The sequence below is a fragment of the Pungitius pungitius genome, chromosome 3 (genome assembly GCF_949316345.1).
Source record: "Pungitius pungitius chromosome 3, fPunPun2.1, whole genome shotgun sequence".
NCBI classification, from domain to species: domain Eukaryota; kingdom Metazoa; phylum Chordata; class Actinopteri; order Perciformes; family Gasterosteidae; genus Pungitius; species Pungitius pungitius.
In genome coordinates, this window is record NC_084902.1 from 27,576,735 (window position 1) to 27,596,813 (window position 20,079).

Genomic DNA, 20,079 nt, shown 5'->3' on the forward strand with positions numbered 1-20,079 from the left:
TTCTATATCTGACTGAGAAAATAAGTGTAGCGGCTAAGCCGCACTAAAAGCCACTGAGGGGCTGCGTAGACAGGCTAAAAGTAGTTTTTGACACGTTGGCTACTGCACAACTATATTTTGTGTCCCGTGAAATAAAACCGCTTACGCCTTTGCTTCTTGGTTTAAATGCGTATTTATTTCTCAACATGCAGAGTCCTGTGTCAATTACAGCAAACAAAAGTGACGGAGCCAGGAGCGTTCGAAAACTGTGTGCTCCTCCGTCTAGCAACACCTGCTACCTGGCTGAAAGTTCCCACCTGTAAAGAAATGTGCACCATGATGACACCTACTGGCCCAATTTGGTACCTTCCACCCAATGATAATTAGAACTGGCTCCTACAGTAAGGTTTATAATTAATATAAGGTATGTTTGGGCCACCTACAATATGACAACCCAATGAAGGTGGGCCTAAATGATTCTACTACTATTGTACTTTGATGTGGGAACAAATTAGAATGCACCACTTCCACTGCAACTCTGTGAAAAATAAACCAACCTTCATTCATGCAATTGGTTTAGCTGTCCTTCAATCCTTAATGAGGCAGATTCATTGACAGATAAGCAGTCCACAGACTGATGGCGGTGCCTGACAGCAGCAACACACACACACGCAAGCGATGCCACAGCGTCCACATCACCCCTTAAGTTCCCCGTGCAGACTCCTCTGAAACCACACTGCTGTGCACAAAGACGCATGAGTTTGCAGGAGACGCAGATGATGAAGAAGGTGGAAGGGTGGAGGAAGTCAGCTCAAAGAGGATGAACCACAGACATTGACGAGAAGTGAGGATGTCGCTGTCAAGGTGCACAGACTGAAACAAGACTCGTACAGGATTGGCGAGGTAATGTCAAGGAGTTTTTATCTGGTGTGAGCACCTGAAACTGTGGGATCCTCTTAATCTGAGATGTTTTACAGCATCGGAGCTGCCACATTTAGAGAAGTAAGTCCCCACACGGACCTGCTCTCCCCTGCATTGCACTCAGGGGGGAACAGGCCGAGGTAGGAAGGGAGCGAGCAGAGAGTAGAAAGAGGAAGCAGCATGCAACCAAGTGACTTCAGCTTCTGCACTTCTGTGTTAAATGAAGTCCATGGAGGAACATTCCCCACTTGGACTGGCTGCGACTGAGGCATCATGAGGCCCAACCACGGCTGCACCGTACTGCGTGCCTTTGTCTTGGCAGGGATGCTCCTCAACCTACAAGCTGACAGTAAGTTATTATTTTAATTCTCAGTATTTGTGAATTGTTGCGTATCCTCCTCTGCAGGTCTCCCATATGTTTAATCCTTCTGTCGGATTAAAACGTCATCTCGAATGTCTGTTGAAGCGACACGTGAAAGTAGCCTAATGCCGTTTTCAGATGCAGAAAATGCTTCGTTTTTGGAAACGTCTTCCACTACAGGTGTAAGTGAGAGTTTGATGGAAACGATTAGAGGTTACATAGGAACATAAAAGAGGCTAAATATCTATATATTTAAAATCTATAAACCCCTGTAATGTAGTTTTATACTTTCTCATTTGTTAGAAGATGTATGATTTTTTAAATGCTACAAATGAAGGACGTCTGTGTGACTCTATTTAATGCCACCGACCACACATTCATGCATTTGTCTATAAGCGTGTGGCTTTCGTGTTGCTCAACTTTGTAGTTTTCAGGCCAGACGATGTATTATTTAATAGTCACTGTTGTTGGTGGCAGTGAGCAAAACCTTAGAAAACTTAAAAGTTATGAATATAACTTAAAATGTTAAATATTGCCACTGTGCTACAGCAGTAGAGGTAATTTTTCAATTTAAAGGTCGAAGTTGTACATTAGGTGAAGGTCACTCTCAGTTTCATGCATGCAAATTGTGTTTCCATTCATTACAAAAGGTAAAAGATTCATTTGTTTTATTGCACCACATTGCTGCTATTTTTTAGGTGTTTGGCATCTTTCACAGTGTAACAACATGCTCTAAAACATTAACACAACACATCTTGAAAAGTCCTAAAAAGCCCTACATTCAGATTTCCTAAAGAAGCATCACCAAGTCTTATTTTTAATTTACAAACACATGTCTTGAATGTTTGTTGTAAAGAAATGTGTTTGTTCTCATCAATTTAAATGATATTATTGTGTATCCGGACATCTCAATATATATGATTGCACAGCGATACAATTCCATTGAAAGATAAATGATATCGTTCAATAATCCAAACGTCCTAATTCTTCCATTAGAGTATCACATTAAACTGTAGAGTCAGGATGGATGAACCTTTTCTGTTTTTGTTTTCCTTTTGCAGATGAAAATACTTGTGAAGTGGATGTTAAACTCAACCGTAACACGGTTTTTAAAGCTTTCCTCGGAGAAGACCTTCGGATTAACTGCACAGTTGAATTCTGCAGCGATTCCCTGCCTGTAGTCTCGTGGAACAAAAAGGAGAAAAATAATGTAGACGTCAGCAGCAGCACTCACATCAAAACAGAGTGGAAACCTCTGGGAGATTTGGTTGGAGTGTCATTTTTGATCTTCCAAAAAGTAGACATAAACGACTCAGGTTTGTATCAGTGTGCAGTGGGAGAAAGTTTAAGCCATTACATCAACGTCTCTGTCCACGGTGAGTGAGACTTTCACAGTAATTAAATGCATCTGTTTGGCCTTTGTTACATTGTGCAGATCCCTGATAGTTGAACCAAATGTGGGCCTCATGTCAGTGAAGCTCCTCATTGCTGCTGTGCTTTGTTTCATAGGTGATGCTGAGCGCAACAATTCTACAAGTAGCAACGACACAAGTAAGGACGACACAGTGGAACTTCTACTCCTTCCTATGTCTTCATTTACTTGGGGTCAAACACAACCACATCAACTTCCTCCTCCTCCAGCAGGGAGACCTTGGCCGTCGGATCCTTGGCTGTACGCGTACTTCACCGCGGGGATTGCGGCGTTTGTCGCCATCGTGGTGATTCTAACGGTCGCGTCGTTGCGGCGGTGTAAAGGTGAGACGCCGCCTCACGGCAAACGTGGTTGTGTCTTTGAAAACTGTGACTAACTTCAGCAAACTTTCCACTTGCAGGGAAGTCGAAGAAAGAGACGCAAGTGGAAAACCAGGTCAGACGGAGCTGCGTTTCAAACCTTCCCGTTTTTATCTTCTTAAATTCAAAACATTTAATGCGAGATGCTTGTTTTTTTCTCCCCCCCCCACTCCTCCAGTACGTGGCGTTCGTCATGTCCGAGCAACCCTTCTCGGACTGCGGCCCTCTGCCCCCCCCGAGAGGAAGCCCCTCCGCGCCGCCGTGCCGGAGGTCGACCCGGAGGACGACCCCGCCCTCACACGCCGACCAACCGCCAAGGCCGCGAGGCGGTGAGCGCGCCAAGAGGAGGGAGGACAGAGAGGAGGAACCGGGGGGTTCCATCTTGTACGCCGCGCTCCAACACCCGCCCCCGGGCGCCGCTGGCGCCGCCGCCGCCGCTCGGCCGTGGAAGCCGAGGCAGGAGACGTCGGAGTACGCCGCTATCCGCGTTCAGGAGACGTCCTCCGCGAGACTCACCTTGTGACACACCCCGCCCCCCCCCTGAGGAGCAGATGCCCTGCCTGAAAATTAGCACCTCCCCCGCTTCTGGAAACGTGTGAGGTCATCATGGACCAATCACAAACATGTTTGCGATGTGGGGTGTCATGCCCTCGTGGGGGTTAAAGCGGTGACCTTTTGCTGATGAACTTCCTTTGATGATGAAACCATCGTCGCCCTGTGTGATTGATTAAGGACCTTCTGCCTGTCTTTGTGTAATCGTTGTGTCGTTTACAGCTGTGAATCGAGAATGTAGAAATGATCTCATGGACTCTGTGGAATTAAATAAGATGACACGTGTTAGTGAGATCCATCGGGCTTCATTTGCTCCTGACAGCAGAAAAAACGTTACAATTATAAAAAAGAAAATTCAGGTGACGTAAGGCTAAAAAAGGATGTGAGTGACAGCGATGTCCCTCTGTGCTGTGACATGTTGTGTAGGCGGGGGGGGAAGAGGAGGGGGTACGCATACGCTGAAGACCACAGTACTCAAAAACAGGAAGTAAACCACGCGTCATTCACGGTGAAAGAGCAGGTAGGTGTTTTACGGAAGTGGAAAGCTGGTTTCTTTTTCGCGATGGGACGTGACTGCCTGACCGTCCTTTGTGTGTCCGTCTCTGCGGCGCCGCTCCTCTCACTGGATCCTGATGGTAAGTTCCTGTTATTCTCTCCCTGTCGCTCGCTCTCGATCAAAACAGATCTTTGTTTCTTTATTGCAAAGTATTCAGGGATAGGAATCAGATAACATTAAAGATGACTGTTTTTTGCTTTTTTTTGCCCCTCAGGAGAATCTCTTTGTGCGTAGATGGTTGATTAAAAACATTCAGCGTACTTTTTATTAGTCATTTATATTCCAGCAGAAATGAAATAAAATTAGCCGCACTAGATGAGCAGGCCCTGAACCACGGCTCCAAGACCCAAACTTTAACATTCTATTCAAAACTATTTAACTTGTTGGTTTATTGGGCCCAAAAGCAAAGTCGAAACAGGGCTGAAACCACAAAGATTCTGCTGACCTGGATCTTCAGTTTGATGGTTGCAGCTGCAGCATGAAAACGCCATGCTGCGGTTTCTGTGATCCATCGACGGATTCTCAAATAACCTTTCAACTGATCTAATGTTATTTTATCAAAAGCTGGTAACCGACGAGCGGGGACGACTTTTTAAATCCTTTTCTTTTATGTTTGTTGTTTTTCCCTTTGGCAGGTTCATATTGAACGTAACACGGATGTGAAGCTTTCCTCAGAGAAGACCTTTGGATTAACTGCGGCGAACAAACTTCAGAAGACTAATGTCAGCCCTCTCATAAGAAAGGAGAGGAAACTTTTGGTTGCGTCTTCACACTGACGTCTCTGTCCACGGTGAATCTACACAAAAACCAAATCATTCATTTGAAAGCCTTCAATATTTCCCAGCTATATGTCGCTTTTATGTGGTGCATGAACATCTGGATGCTTTTCAGGTGATCTCGGCACAGGTACATCGATGCCTTCAGATCCGGGTAAAAGAAGTTGATTCACTCTCTCGCTTCCATCACATGGCTTTGTTTTGATGCTTAACAAAATGTCCTCTGACGTCTTTCCAGAGACCGACGAGCCTTTGTGGCCATTTTTGTTCCGCGTTGCCTTGCCGACGGTGTTCGTCGTCATAATGTTAACCATATGTGTCGCATCAAGCTGCAGGTGTGAAGGTGAGCACTGAATTTGTTCAGCAGAGAGTGAAAAAGCCACCAAACAACATGAATTGATACACAGTCGTGTGCAAATTCACTTAATTCATCTTTCCTGTCAATCCAATTGTGCAGGAAAATGCCGGGACGCACCGAGCCACCAGCCCCCCGACGGAGCTTTGCAGACAATATATGAAGTATGAACTATGCAGATGATCTGTAGTGCCCTGAATGCCATCCTCTAAGGTTTAATGATTCATATCCAAACATTTCATTCATTTCAATATTTAAAGCCATCGGGATCTGATTTATTCAAGTACTTGATCTGTATTTCTCAATTGTTTTTTTCACTATTTATTTTAATATAGCGGGCTTGAGGCATTTTTTTTACATTTACAAAATACGTTTTTTTTTTTAAATAACATATGTGTTTATGTGGAATGTCATTACTTTTATGCATTTGCTCATTTATTTAAGTGGCCAAAAGTGATATTTTATTTAGTAGTGAAGATTCATCCGCTGGGGACCATGATCACATGTACGTGGTGAGGTTGAAATCCATCCAGAACACGTTGAGATACTTCAGTCTCCCTTTGGTGTTGAAATAAATTGAAATAATTCTCGATCTTTCGTATTTACTGAGGAATGTGATGGGATCAGTTCACTAGTGGACACTAGCTACAAAAGATTATGGAACATTAGCGCTCTGCTAGCAAGGTACAACACGTTTACCCTTAAACAAGCGTTTTTCACATTTCCTGCAACACAGTAACTATTCTCGTATATTATATTCTGTTGAGTATGCAAATTAAAGAACTTGAAATGCATCCAAGGCAATGCAGGTGATATTAATCAATTATCCGTTTACTGTTTCTGCAGATTGGCCTGAATTATGTCCTTAATGCTGCAGGGAGAGTTGCATCCCCTGGTCATGTCTCCCACATTCAAGACTCACCTTTAAAACATGTTTGCAGCAGTCGTGTGTGTGTGTGTGTGGGGGGGGGGGGGGGGGGGACCTTCTTGTGGTTGTATTTCAGCTCATCACACGATCGGCTCCCACTCCGAATGCAGGAAATGGCCCCTCTCACTTCACACTGAAACCCGCTGCAGTCAAAGACAATTGAACCGAGATGGGGCTCCCCGCGGGAAGTTTGATTCTAAAAGGTCACAAAGTATAAAATTATTGATTAAAAAAATAGCAAAATTTTAACGGAGAGAAAGAACATACTTACAAATACTTCTTAAATATATTTAAAATATATTTGAAATGAATATGTATATATATATATATATATATATATATATATATATATATATATATATATATATATATATATATATATATATAGTGTGGAGAGGAGTGCAGAGCTGCACGAGGAACGCGGCCTGTGGCGCGTGTGGTTATGAAAGTGCTAAAAGTCAACCTACGTCACTGCAGTGCTTTGTCAATCTGAACCAGGCACTGCAGACACGCATGTGGAGCGACTCGGTGCCTCTCTAGAGTGAAAGTGGGGAAGTTGAATCAATGCTGGATGGGACAACCTGACAACGAGAATGAAACATGGCCACCATCTAGTGGTGGGAGAAGCAAGACTCTGGAGGCTGAACTTAAAGTGAACCAGCCGCATGCTTCATGACGGCTTTATTATTTCTGAGGGAGAGTCCGTACAGGGAGTTTATTATTTTATTTTAAAGTCCACTCAAGGTTAACAGCGAGGGCCTCCAATAACAAAAGAACTACTTACGTCCCCCTTCCAGTCGTTGGGAGGTTGGTGGAAACTCAGAAGAAAAATGGCTTTTTTTCCCATGCAAGATGTTTGGGGAAAACTTTACAATGGTTCATTTCCAAAACGGAAGAAAAGTGATGACATGAATCATTATTACATAAACATTACCAAGTTAGATTGAAAAAGCACATCCTCCAGATAATATTTTTCACCGCTTATCTATAATGTTCCATTTCAACAACTTTCCATTACCTTTAGCGAACTATTATAGCTCATTACAGCGGTATTCATGATTTTCTTATATACTTTTTCCTTTCAAAATCATTCAAATGAGGAACAATAAAAGCCATTGCATCCTGTGAACTTCAGGTTGAACTCAGGAATTGCTTTCATTTCATGCCAACAAACACTTAGTGTGTTTTTCAGATGATACAAATAATCTCCAAAAGAAATATTATAAAACAAAAAAGTGAAACAAAAGATAAAATATCATATTTTATTTATGATCCACTTTAAACTTCATATTCTCAGCATCAAAGGCTGGAACTAGTTATTGAGTCTTTAAAGATGAAGCTCCAATGTAGTCATTTATTCCCACTCATATACTTATAATCCTCTTTATATACAGATAATTACTGAAAGTATATCCCAAAACTATGTTAAAGCTTTATTAGAAAATAATATTGCTGACAATTTACATTACAATGACATTTTCTAAAAAATGAACTATGTGGTTTGGGCGACCGAGCTTCTCCGTCCCCCACAACACGCCAGCTAAAAATAAAAAGCCTCTCATTATTTCCCCCAATCCCTCAAAGTCCGTTTTTAAGCCTCCTTTCCGGTAAACTCCTAAAGTTTAGTCCAGTTTGGTGACTGCCCTTTCCTTCTTCCACAGGAAGTGTCCTCTCAGTGGGTTCTAGGTGGCGTAGAACCCTGCGGCGGGCGGTTTGGTGGACGCAGACCCACCAGGATTCAGCTTTAAAACTTGACATATCAACCAATATATATATTTTAAAAAAATGTAAATGTTGCACATCTGAGGGGTGATTACACACAAACTTTACACTGTCAGTGCGGAGCATTAAATAACTAGGTTTTAGTTCGGTTTACGTTGCAGTAAATGACAAAAATAAATTTGTTCCTGCACTCGCGGGGTCTCCCCTGCTCGCAGATGCAGAACCAGCTGCGCCTCGGGTTCCGTTCCCGTTCGCCCGCTCGCGCTGTGCAGAGCCGAGAGGTCAGGCCCAGAGCGCCGCCGCGCCGCCATCACAGCAGCGGTGACCTCGGGGGCCTCCACATCAGTCTGGACGCGGAGAAGGAGACAAAAAGCACACGGTTAGTTGGACACAAGCGTTCCGCAAACGCTTTACTTTCTTATCTGCCGTTGATCTGTAGTCCTTCCTCTGCGTCCTGCGTGACCCGTCGGGCTGAGACGCCCCTGTTCCTCACATGGGATGTCACCAGTGAAACATTAAGCAGAGTCTGACTGGAAAACATCTGGTAACAAAGATTTCTTTAAAAAGGGCAAAGTGACAAATACAGTATAATAGAACTAAAAGCACTTGGTAAATCTTGTTTAGTGTAACACTAGCACCTCTCTGCAGCTGAATGCTAACAGGATACATCCTATTTTTGATTTGTAACAAAAGATTAGAGCGCCAACAACTGCACATATTCCTACAAGTCGGTACTTTGATTCATCATAGTAGATTTCATCATAGGCGGAAGTTCATAAATCATTTTGTTTTCTGGCACACAGAGAAGAACGAGAATTGGCAGAGGGTGAATTCACGCGTTCATGTAAATCGCCCCCCCCCCACAAGAATGCTTCGAAATAACCACGGCAAGCGCGTGCAGGCCCACGCGCCCCAAAAAGACCACATGCACCGAAATAACAAATTCCTCCGGCGCCACGCCTCAGAGAGCATGTGGCAGCGGCGTGAGATATTTTGCAGCGGGCCCGCTCAGCCCGAAAGTGTCGCTACCATCCTGTGGACACCAGAATCTCACAATCTGTGTTCGGTCCAGCCCCCCCCCCCCCCCCATATCCCTCCCTCATGACCGGAAGTGGTCGCTCCCCCTGCTGCTTCCTGTGCTGTCACGGATTAAAAATACTGAAAACGTTGCTTTTTATCTGATCTGAGGTGAAGTCCCTGTTCCCTGAACCGGTCCGCACGCCTCAACCCGGCTTCACCAAAGAAAACAAACGCAAATAGACCAGCAGAACTTTACTGGAAGAGGCTCGGCCCTCTTTCCCAGCCGTGAATGAGGGCTGAATTACGCCCCCCTCCCCAGATTCAAAAGGGACCCACAAAGGGCCTATTTGTGGGCGGCCCGCGGTTCAACTTGGGCCGCAGACATGACAAGGTCTCGGGCTGTTGGGGTTCTCTCCACCGCGCTTTAAATGCGCCGCGCGTCTCCATCTTAAAACGGGTCAGTGCACCCAAATGACCACCAGAGGGTTTTCCTGCAGGCGCTGCAAGCCACTGCCTCATTATTACAAGTGATGTTCACGTCAGATCACTCATATCCGGACGGATAGGGCGGCGCGCCCCTCGTCCGCATGATGCAAGTCTAAAAACGGCATGACAGAACGAGCAGAGGGAGCGAGGTCCTCTCCGGATAAGGACTGAGCGGTCGCAGCTCTCCTCCCATCTGAAGGGAAACCTGAATCCCGTCACAGTAAACGCTCGGGTTCCCGTCACACGCAGCACAGTCGAGCGTTGTTAGCGACTGGAGCCGTGTTCCTCTTCGCCAACGCTCCCTCCCCCAGGGCTACAATGTCTGTCACCCTGAGCCACCCGCCCCCTACCCCCCCAGGCCAAAGGGTTAGACAGAGAAAGAGGGTCTTTTATTCCGGCTGGTAACTCGTAACAACCACTTGGTATTCGGCTCAGGATCCACGCAGTTGAGAAGTGAGGAGAGACTTTTTAAGCAAAGGGAAACTACTTCTTCTTCTTGAGAGAATCTATTTTCGCAGTGACCCAGCTGCCATCGCATTACGGCGTCCCACAAAAGGTCCAGCAAAACACCAAACCATCAATCACACGCAAATACAGTTTTCAAGATTGTCCCTTAGCTACCGAGACGTGACGAAAACCCAAACACTCGGCGTGATTGAGGCCTTTGTTTTGGAGGAATGTGGACGAACAAAGTCGGCATGTTTCTATCTTTATGTGCCCTCTGGAAACTTTTTTTTTCTAGAGGGCAAAGAAAAACAAGTAGCAAATTGTGCACCGCCAAATGGAGATTAACCGTGAGAGCAAACTCCCACTTTTATTTTTCCTTCCCATGTCACTTTTGTTTGGGCGGCAGACTGGTCCACGTCAGCCAAGGCTTCTGTTGGCGCCGCGATAACTTTGGTTCTCCCGGCTTGACATTTGAGATAAAAGAGGACTCGGGCAGCGGCCGCCACCCGGAGAGGATTGTGGGAAAGGTGTTAACAACAGGAGTCAGGAAAGCGTCTATGACACATGAGCCAGTAACGCCGCCTCCCGTGTGGCGTGTCCCGACGGCCTCGTCGACCTTCCGACTGAACAACGGCAGTCACTTCACGCGTCGATGACGCTCTCGTTCGCGTGTTCACTTCCCCCCTGATGACTGTAAGTCCAGCGTTTACCCTCCTTCAGCTCTATTTCCAGAAGGCACCACAACGCTTTCGATGTTTATGTGACCAGCAGAAATACTTCATCATCATCATCATCATCATCATACCGACAAGGGGCTCTCAAAACTTGGCCGGCGCAGCAGGCCGCAGAGTTGAGATGCTCAGCCTGACCTCGCGGTCACACGGTCGCTCCCCGAGAGCCTCACTCAGGAATGTGCCTCTTCTTCACTTTCTTCACCCACGTCCTTCCTGAGCTGCTGGCGGCCTCGAAAAGGGAAACATCCACCTTCACGTACTCTCATGACAGGAGGTACCGCAGCTTTCCGTCAGCCGCTGCAAAAACTCGGTATTTCACCTGTTTCCTGTTGCGGCGCGCTGACAGATGAGGACGGAAACCGTCGGTGCCGTTCGTCAGGTGACGCGTGAGCGGGCGAGGGCGAGTCGGGACTCACCGTCAGTGCAGACGAAGCACTTGCAGAGACACACGCAGAGACAGAGGAGGAGGACCGACGCCACGCCGCACACCGAGAGGACGACGACCGTGGCTGCAGGCACTGCGGCGCACACACACACAAACTTAAATCACTGCTTATTTCTTTATGACAATGAAGACGTGGTACGTCGGAGAGACCCTCACTGCCTGTGTTGACGGACACCGTCAGCGGGTTGTCCAAACCCGGGTGGCGCACGACGCAGCGGACGGTCACGTCGGCGAGCAGCGCCGGCTGGAAGAGCAGCGTGCTCGTCACCACCGTCGTGCCGTCGCCCTGGTCGTAGGCGGACAGGACGGGTGGTCCCAGCGTCCGGTTGTCCCCGCCGACGTCCCACGCGATCTCCGCCGCGGGCCGGGACCGGGCGGTGCAGTTGGCCTCGCCGACTCCCGGGGACGAGGTCACGTGACTCACCTCCGGTTTGGGTAGGACTGGGGATTAGAAAGATGATGTTTAGTGACTGTACGTTTGTGCGCATTGGTTGATTTGCCTGTGCTTGTCCATCGCAGACAACAGAAAACAGAGCTATAGAGACAGACCCCACACCCCCCCCCCCCCCCCCCCCCCCACGGCAACAGAAGCAAAGCAGCTTTTACCAACTCTGTGTGGTCGTGTTTGTGCGTCTGGAACGTTGGATGAAACAAAGCTTGTTTAGCAGAGGGAGGAGAAGGACACACACACACAAGCACACACACTGAGGCTTTGTGTCATCCCCTGGGCTTTCTCCCAAATTAAATCACTCCTTTCCCCTCGGCGACACCCTCCCCCTGTCAACAAGGACACTTCTGAAACACTCGCCGTGCTGCGTTGTGTCTTTACGCCTCTCTGGCACAGCGAGGGGGGGGGGAAATGAGGCCAAAGGTGGCGAAGCACTGTCTCGCACGGTAGTTTAATGACCCCCCCCGAGATGTTTTTCCAGTGAGCCTGCTTCCCTTTCCTGAGCAATGAATACCACACACACACACACACACACACAGTAATGTAGGACCGTTTCCTTAGAACCTAAAGTAAGTACAATTGAAGCTCATAATAGCCTAATATAATAAAATTGAGTTTCTATGCTGTTCTGTACGTCTGTCCATACGAAGGCCGATCAACGTGCGACAGCCATTGCAAACTAGTTTAAATAAGAAAATCACAATCATTTTCATCAGGGGAACAGACTCTGAGTGTAAACGCCTTGGTTCCGAGCCTTTTAGTGACAGCAAAGGGGAGTGGAACAAAAGGAAATGAATGAAATGACGTTATTTGCAGTCGCCGCCTAATATGTGCTTATCTGGCATGTTAATGCGGTAAACCCGCCTTGCGCTCACCATGACGTTTATATTTGAGGAAAGGCGTTCACCGTAAACAGAGAGGCAGGCGCTGTCTTTCCGGCTGCCGTCCGGGTACGTGTGGAACTCGCAGGTGTAGCACGCCTCGTCCTCCGTCCGGACCTTCAGGATGGTCAGCCGGGTGTCGCCCAGGGTGCGGCTCAGGTTGACCCGGCCGCCGTACTGCTCCTCCGTCTTCTGGGAGCCGCCCCGGGTGAAGGAGGCCACGGTGGTGGTGTCGCCCTGCTCGGCCGTCTTCCTCCACAGCACCTGGATCACCTTCTGCGGGAGGTTGTACCGGCAGGAGAGGCTGGCCGGCTTCCCGCTCACGGCCGTCTTGTTGCCCTCCATGTGCACTCGCCCTGCAACGGAGAGGAATGCGCCCGTTATTATTGTGAGTATCAGGAAAAATGAAGGTGACTGTATGCAGCATTCTCTAGGCTTCAATTTGCAGAGTAGAAATCAGCAGAAAAAGTCCAGGTTCACTAAAAAATGTGTGTGCAAATTTATTAGCAACAACAGGAAGTGCTGCTGGGTGGGTGGTCCGCTAGTTCAAACCCAGGCTTACTTGCTTCCTGGTTTTCAGGGGGTCTTGTGTTTATGTAAATTAATATGTTTATTGAAGATAACCCGAGAAGCCAAAAATCCCAAAACAAACCGGAAAAAAACTGATTCATCAACAAAAAGACTGATGGAGATGTTTCGCTGGCTGGATTCTGGAAACAAGTAAACAAACAACTACGTCCATTTTACGTGAGATCTGAACTGGGACTGACCAGTGACCTGGATGCACGTGATGCCTTCCATCGCCCCCCCGGGGTAAACGTCAAAGACGCAGCGGTAGCAGCCCTCGTCGTCCGGCCGCACCCTCCCGATGGTGATGTAGCTGGCGTCGCCGTGGGCGGCGGTGAGCTGCACGTCGGGCGCCCGGTGGCTGACGCGCACCGGCACGGTCGGCCGGTACGCCAGGATGAGCTTGCTGTGCCCGTCGAGCCAGCGCACTTGCTTGACGGTATCGCCCGTTGCCGTGGTGACGTTGCAGCCGAGCAGCACGGGCCGACCTACCTCTGCTCGCAGCGTGGCGGGGGCCGTGACCTGACCTGAGTGATGAAGATGTAGCCTTTTTTTTAAACTAGATCATGTGTCCGCTAAAGGGTTACCCTAACCCTAAATCCAAAAAAAATATATCAAAAATTTAAGGAGAAATTACTCTTTTGTATCTCTTTTTTCGTTAAAAGTCAGAAAGTCAGAAAGCACTGTTTTTATATTTTTAAATCCAGTAAAAACGACTGAGATGAGACGGAGGAGAGTAAAAAGTAGCAGAAGATGAAAACAAAGTTCCCCAGTTATTTGTTCCCATCACTGCCAAGGGAGCTCAGGGCCAAGGAAACAGAGCTCACTAGTGACCCAAACCCAGAAGGCCCAGATGAAAGCAGAACGTACCTTGCGTCCTGGACACTCGCATCTCCACCATCCAGAGCAGCAGACACAGGGACCAGGTGGGTCCACACATGGCACACTCAGGCCGGGTTGCACACACACACACACACACACACACACAATCACACACAGCGAACCAGAATCACATCCGGGCTGCGGACACAAACGCCATCAGAGAGCCGGATCAGACCGCAGCCAACAACTAGCCCGTGGCTGCGTGCAGAGGGAATCATTAGCCAAGACACCAGCGGGCATGCAGAGGCAGGGATGGAGACGTACCCCCCCGTCAGCGGTCCAGTGCTGTGACTTGTTTGCGTTGGTGCTGGTCAGCCCGTAGCTGCATGTCCCCGCCTGCTGGAACGGGAAACAAGAAACCAGAGGATGACACCGGCGATCACAGCGATCCTCTCGGCAACGATTACGCTCTTTGCTTGGAAGGTAATTCAATTTTGATAAATGAGTTTCCATGGCCACACCATGTGTCAGCATCATCAACAACAACAACAGCTGCTGACTCACGAGGGATCACAGGAGGAATTACATGACGATGAGCAGCATGCACACCCTGCCCGGTTAACCAACAATCACAAGCTGCCACACTTTGACGTCTAGACAGCGGCGGCCTCTGGATTTCAAAATCAATACCTGGAGTCAAAGAACCTGCAGAGCCTGTGTGTGTGTGTGTGTGTGTGTGACTGTGAGTGTAGGGGTGCAGACACCAGCTGCCTTTTTGGCTTTAATCATCACTTTGTGTGTAGAAGACGATGAAAAACGCCATAATTCTATACTCTCACATCATATAATGTTATCCTGCAAAGGTGGAAACGAGGGATCAAGTGGCCTTTGATCAATCTCAACCAAAACCACCTAAAAACCACATGACAGACCGGGTCCAGACCTCGGAGCTTTATGGGCGTCATATGTCGTTTTACAGCGCCAACCATCTGGCTTCAAGCTGGCAGCAGGCTCCTGTTGGGCAACTGTTAAAATCACGTCTCCACTACAATTATCCCACTGATGTCTCCATGCAAGTCTCAAGCCATCTCCAAGGTTTCAATGGGAAAGTCGAGCTGACACAAGGGAACGAAGTAGGTGTCACATTCGGAATTTATAACGACCATCAAGAGAGGGACACGCAGCAGAATAGCCACCTGGAGCCTAAATGTGGGCCCTGAACACATCCAGGTGAGCACCAGGTGTGCTGGTTCAGTCCCAAACAGAAGACGTGTTGTAAAAGGTCTTGAACATAAACATGGAAACTGATATTTTTCCTCCTTTTGTGTTTTTCTTCTCTGCAGCCAGAACAACTTGTAAGAAATGTGAGAAATAGATGTTTGTATGTATGTTAATGATACAGGGTTAGGAGTTTATTTCATGTGGGGGGAAAAAAAACTAAAAGTTAAATATTGTGCGTGAAATAAAAGTGTTTCCACGTCCATGTCTTCACAGTCAGCTCCACTAAAGCGTCACGATAGAAAAGCTGGACAAACTAATGTATTTCCTTCGTAGTCTAATAAAAAAGAGTCTCCGACTACTTTTAATCGAACTCCCGATCGATTCGGCTGCGACTGAAAAGGAGAGACGTGAGAAAAGCCAAAGAGGGGACTTACCTGCCGCCAGGTGAGGCCGCAGTGAGCTCCCAGTAGTGGAGGCGCGTCCTGCGCTGCAGGTAATGAGGGACTGGAGAAGGACGACCTGCTTCACACAATAAACCACCAGCGGACTGAGACCAGCCTCCTGCTGCTGACTCCCAAACCGGCTTCAACTCCTCAGCAGCATGTTCGAGGAAAGCAGGACCTCCAGTGGCCATCTTGTGTTAGCGCTTCCTTCCTCTGCTGACGTTTGAGCGGCAGCTGGTTCTGTGACGTCATCACGTGGAGACCTCTCCGCAGATTTAAAACACCACAGGACACTTTCTTTTGCATAAAAGCATGATTTTGATAAATGTTTCTTCGAGTCAATTTATGATGAACAGAGATTCAAAACCCGTAATTACATTTTTAGATGACACTGAATGTGGAATGGTTCTTTAACACAAGATTCACACACAATCAGTATTTCAATAAATAAATCTATTTTTGGAAACTCAGTTCATATTGTTTTTTATTTATATAAAAGTATAAAAAAAGTCAATACACATTACACACAGTACAAAAAATGAATGCGGTTGCAGCAGATTTACAGATAATAATAATAACAAGAGTCCAAACTACTTTATGCTGGAATTATTTTCCATGACCCGATTCAAGAGAGTCTTTTATGTTATTTAGTGCTTAATGAGGATATTGAGAGTCTTCATCAGTGTTTTCTTCTTCAGGCCCTCAGTCTTCTGGGTTTCTTTTAAACCGCACAGACGGTTCTGCTTTGTCACGTTTTTCATGTTTTTCAGTAGAGGTCCGTTGTCGTAGTTCTGGATCCATCAAAGGTGTTACAGGCCTTCAGATGAAAACATTTAGTCAGTGAACAACAGAGATGTGGATAAACATACAGTGCAGAAATAACAGTTCAGTCTGATAAGAAAGAAAAGTGAAGCCCAGAGAAGAATGACTTTAATAGTCTCACTCATTAGTGTCTCTATTGTTGTCCTCGGGGTCCCTTTGTGGCTCACTGATGGATTCAAGAAACAAAATGAACAATTATTTAATTGTGGATTCATTCTTAAAGGTTTGGATCAGTCATGTCCATATTAACTGTGACACACTGGTATTAGAACAAATTGATGATTAATGAAAAGATAAATGTTACCAAATCTGAAGTTTCCGTTTAAGATAAAAAGCAAAGACAGCAGCAGCAGCAACACAGATCGCTATGACGACCAAACCAATGATCAAAGGAACAACTGTGAGAAAAGAGTAAAACATTCATGAATCAACTACAGATCTAATGTTAATATGTATGTGAGACCACATGAAGGTTAACCCACTGAAGTCACTGTTATCAGATCCAGATTCAACATCTAAACCTGGGAAATAAAAACAGAAGACATGAACTCATAAACTATCCATCGACCCATGAATCAGTGTCTTTAGGAGTGTTTCTCACCATCAGGAAGCGACAGTGTGACCTCAGGAATCATCTCATACACATCTATCTGACGACCGGAGAGCACTCGCGCTGCACATCCAACCCGGTGGCTGTTGTCATGGAGACGAGACAGCACAGCTGTAGTGGTGACGGTGACTGTTCCATTGGTGTTGGTGACGCTGGTGGAGTTGTGGTGGGGGACAGTCAGCGTTACCGTGGGAGCAGGTCGACCTGTGGCTGAGCAGGACACGACTAGCTCTTCAGCAGAGAGTGACTCTCTGACGTGTAGAAAGGGTTCATGCAGCTCTGCAGAGAAAAGACCATTAGATGTTACCATGGCAATAATACAGAGGAGCTGGAGGATTATTTCACTGTTCTTACCATAGAGCTGGAGGCATGTTATTCCAGTGAAAGCACCATCGGGGTAGATGTTAAACATACAGCGATAGCATCCTTCATCCTGGTCAGTCACGTTTCTGATCACTATGGAGCTGTTCTGCAGTCCATCAGATTTAAACTCCACTCTTCCCCGAAACCCAGGATTCACTTTCTGACCAAAGTGTTTGTTGTAAGAAACGACATCCGTCGTCCCACCAGGAATAATTTTCTGCCACGTGACTTGCACGACATCTTTAGACTGCATCAAACGACAGCTCAAGTAGGTGTTGTCTCCTAGAGCTGCTAACACATCGTGCTGACATTGGACCAGAGAGGTTTGACCTGCAGGAAACACAACATGTGCATCAATACCAGAGTGTCAGCAATTGACAGCGAGTGGTAACTGCTGGAGTTTTCATTGTTTTTTTGGTTAAGAGTTCCACAGAACTGATGTCCCACCATGTTTTGTTCCATATTAGGATAAAACTGAGTATTCATGCTACAGGTTAAACTTGAAAAATTGCCAAAACATTTCTGAGATCCTGAATTTGTCATTTTGACAAGCTGTATGCCATAATCATTTAAAATTATATCAAATAAAGGCTTGACATATCTTGCTTTGCTTGTAATAAGTCTATATAATATACTAGTTTCACCTTTTAAGTTGAATTACTGAAATAAATGAACTTTTGCACGATATTCTAATTTTTCGAGTTTTACCTAGTAGAAACGCTGAACAGCTTACATTTGTTCACAGATTTACTAAACATATTTTACACCTTGTTCTCTTCTAAGCAGCTTCTACAGAGGTTTGGTCGAGAGCGTCCTCACTACATCCATCACCGTGTGGTACGGACCCTCCACTGCAGGACAGGGAGGCCCTCCAGAGTGCGAGAATAACAGCAGAGTCCATCTCAGCAGCAGCCTTCCGCTCACTACAGGACATTTACTCCACCAGGGTCACCTGCAGGGCCCGAAATATCATCAAGGACCAAACGCACCCCCAGCAGAGACTCTTCTCCATCCATCAGGCAGACGCTGCAGGAGTCTGAAGTCCAGAACCAAGAGAACAGCAGTTTCTTCCTGTGTGTGTTTGTGTGTGTGTGTGTGTGCGCAATTCAACCGTCACCTGCTTATCTCCAGCACCTGTATGCAAATATTGATCCCCTGTTGAACACTTTGGCTTCTTTTGTCTCGTTGTCTCTGACTGATCTGCTCTCACAGTTGTAGTTTGACTCTTTCAAGTTGAGTTTTTTGTGTTTCTCCCTATTTTAACTTCTCTTACAGGCCTGTATTTTCATAACTGTGAGGTCTATGGAATTATTTTTTGATTATTGTTATTATTGCCATGAAGATTAGAAGAACGCCATAAAAAATCCCTCTTCAATGTGGGGACATTAATGGGTTAAGGAATATCACATTATTGATATTCAGAAGCCAAAAAATGCATCTGTTTCTTTTGCAACATATATAAAACCTGTCATAAATGTAAGTACAATAAACGTACACGAGTAACAGCTGCCTTTTGAAATACCATGAAATAATGATCTAATGATCTAAAGGTGAGGAAACACATCTGCTTGTATCATCTCTTACTCACCTTTGTGTAAGAATCCAAACGCACAAAGCAGATGTATGACTGCACGGTGCCACATCCTGACTACAAACTGATAAGTTCTCACAGGTGCACAGGTACGCATGCGCACAGGTAATCCAAGGTGAGTGAGACCGTAGAGCTCAACGTTGTATGGAATGATTTACATCCAGATGATTGAAGGGGCCACTGTAACGATTCAGAGTCACTGATGGAGAAGCAAGTCATTTACATGTGAATGACTTAAATGTATGATAGCGATAAATAGTTCAATAACACTTACACTTTATTAATGTACTTGTTGGAGGACAACAGTAAACAAGAAGTGAACAAACAGTGAGATCCCTCCAAAATTAATTTCTTTATAAACCAATAAAAAAAAAAACATATTTATACTTGCACTATGTTGTCTTCTGTCTTGTTGTCCATTGTCTTTCTGTCTCATGTCGCGCACCAACCACCAATCAAATTCCTTGTATGTCTGACATATTTTGCTAATAAATGTTCCTGATTCCTGGATGTAATCTGCTAGCAAATACATCATAAAAGTAAAATACAAAAACATTAAAAAACTTTTGACATTGATGATCGAAATCAATACTACTGTATTGTACTACGGCAAACCTCTACTATTTACTATGTTTCAGTCACACCGGACCTGAGGGACATGAATTAGCTAAAAGACAACTTCTCTATGACGTCTCAAAACATTAATAAAGATGTTGAGAGTTTCTATCAGCGTTTTCCTCTTTAGCCCTTCAGTCTTCTGTTTTTTTGTACAGGAAACAGGTTTCTTTTGAATCGCACAGAGCGTCCTGCTTTGTCATGTTTTTATGTTGCTCGGCCTTTGCATGGGAAAATAAAAATTTGAATAAAAAATAAAAAAATCACAAAAGAAAATATTTTATTTTGAAGTTGCAACCTATGACCTGATTGGGATTTATATCTCATTTGAGTCATTAGAGTCAATAGATTTGAGCTATACAAACCAAAATCTGACACTGAAATAATCCTCCAGCTCTTCTGTAAAAATTCCCATGATAACATGTAAAGGTCTTTTCTCTGTAGAGCTGCATCACTGATTAAATGTTTTCATCTAGGGCACAATTATCACAAAGCAGAAGTGCGCCATCTAGTGGACAAAAGGTGTCACTTCACCCGGAATGGAAGCAGCAGAGCTCGTGCTCTACAGAAGAGCCTCTGGACGTGTGTCCTCTGTGGGGGACGTGTTTGATTGGTTCCTGTTG

General features: G+C 45.8%; 3 protein-coding genes and 1 long non-coding RNA gene across 5 annotated transcripts; 2 read left to right on the plus strand and 2 right to left on the minus strand.

Annotated features, from left to right (window-relative positions):
* The first annotated feature begins 253 nt into the window (after positions 1-253).
* Positions 254-3,902, plus strand: LOC119218215 (uncharacterized). The gene is made up of 6 exons (XM_062560897.1): positions 254-1,249; positions 2,323-2,637; positions 2,771-2,812; positions 2,903-3,016; positions 3,094-3,128; positions 3,231-3,902. Exons 1-6 carry the CDS (start codon positions 1,174-1,176, stop codon positions 3,573-3,575), a joined length of 927 nt encoding a protein of 308 aa, XP_062416881.1. The 5' UTR covers positions 254-1,173; the 3' UTR covers positions 3,576-3,902.
* A 176-nt stretch (positions 3,903-4,078) lies between these two features.
* Positions 4,079-6,201, plus strand: LOC119218244 (uncharacterized). Its single transcript, XR_005120362.2, has 5 exons — positions 4,079-4,239; positions 4,796-4,950; positions 5,052-5,090; positions 5,175-5,279; positions 5,394-6,201. It is a non-coding gene; the product is annotated as an uncharacterized LOC119218244 (long non-coding RNA).
* A 583-nt stretch (positions 6,202-6,784) lies between these two features.
* On the minus strand, positions 6,785-15,579 carry LOC119216874 (OX-2 membrane glycoprotein-like). 2 transcript variants are annotated; one of them, XM_037470071.2, is made up of 8 exons: positions 15,447-15,579; positions 14,116-14,187; positions 13,840-13,989; positions 13,173-13,496; positions 12,429-12,758; positions 11,230-11,514; positions 11,045-11,146; positions 6,785-8,288 (listed from the first exon to the last, which is right to left on the minus strand). In XM_037470071.2, the coding sequence occupies exons 3-8, from the start codon at positions 13,907-13,909 to the stop codon at positions 8,284-8,286; spliced, it is 1,116 nt and encodes a 371-aa protein (XP_037325968.2). In that variant the 5' UTR covers positions 13,910-13,989; positions 14,116-14,187; positions 15,447-15,579; the 3' UTR covers positions 6,785-8,283. The 2 variants fall into 2 exon arrangements, with proteins under 2 accessions (XP_037325968.2, XP_062417433.1); XM_062561449.1 differs by having other exon boundaries at positions 14,116-14,190.
* Positions 15,580-15,946: 367 nt separating this feature from the next.
* LOC119210725 (OX-2 membrane glycoprotein-like) lies at positions 15,947-18,905 on the minus strand. Its single transcript, XM_037461020.2, has 7 exons — positions 18,839-18,905; positions 17,242-17,580; positions 16,879-17,166; positions 16,760-16,798; positions 16,582-16,675; positions 16,399-16,443; positions 15,947-16,272 (listed from the first exon to the last, which is right to left on the minus strand). Exons 1-7 carry the CDS (start codon positions 18,891-18,893, stop codon positions 16,158-16,160), a joined length of 975 nt encoding a protein of 324 aa, XP_037316917.2. The 5' UTR covers positions 18,894-18,905; the 3' UTR covers positions 15,947-16,157.
* Between the last annotated feature and the right edge of the window lie 1,174 nt (positions 18,906-20,079).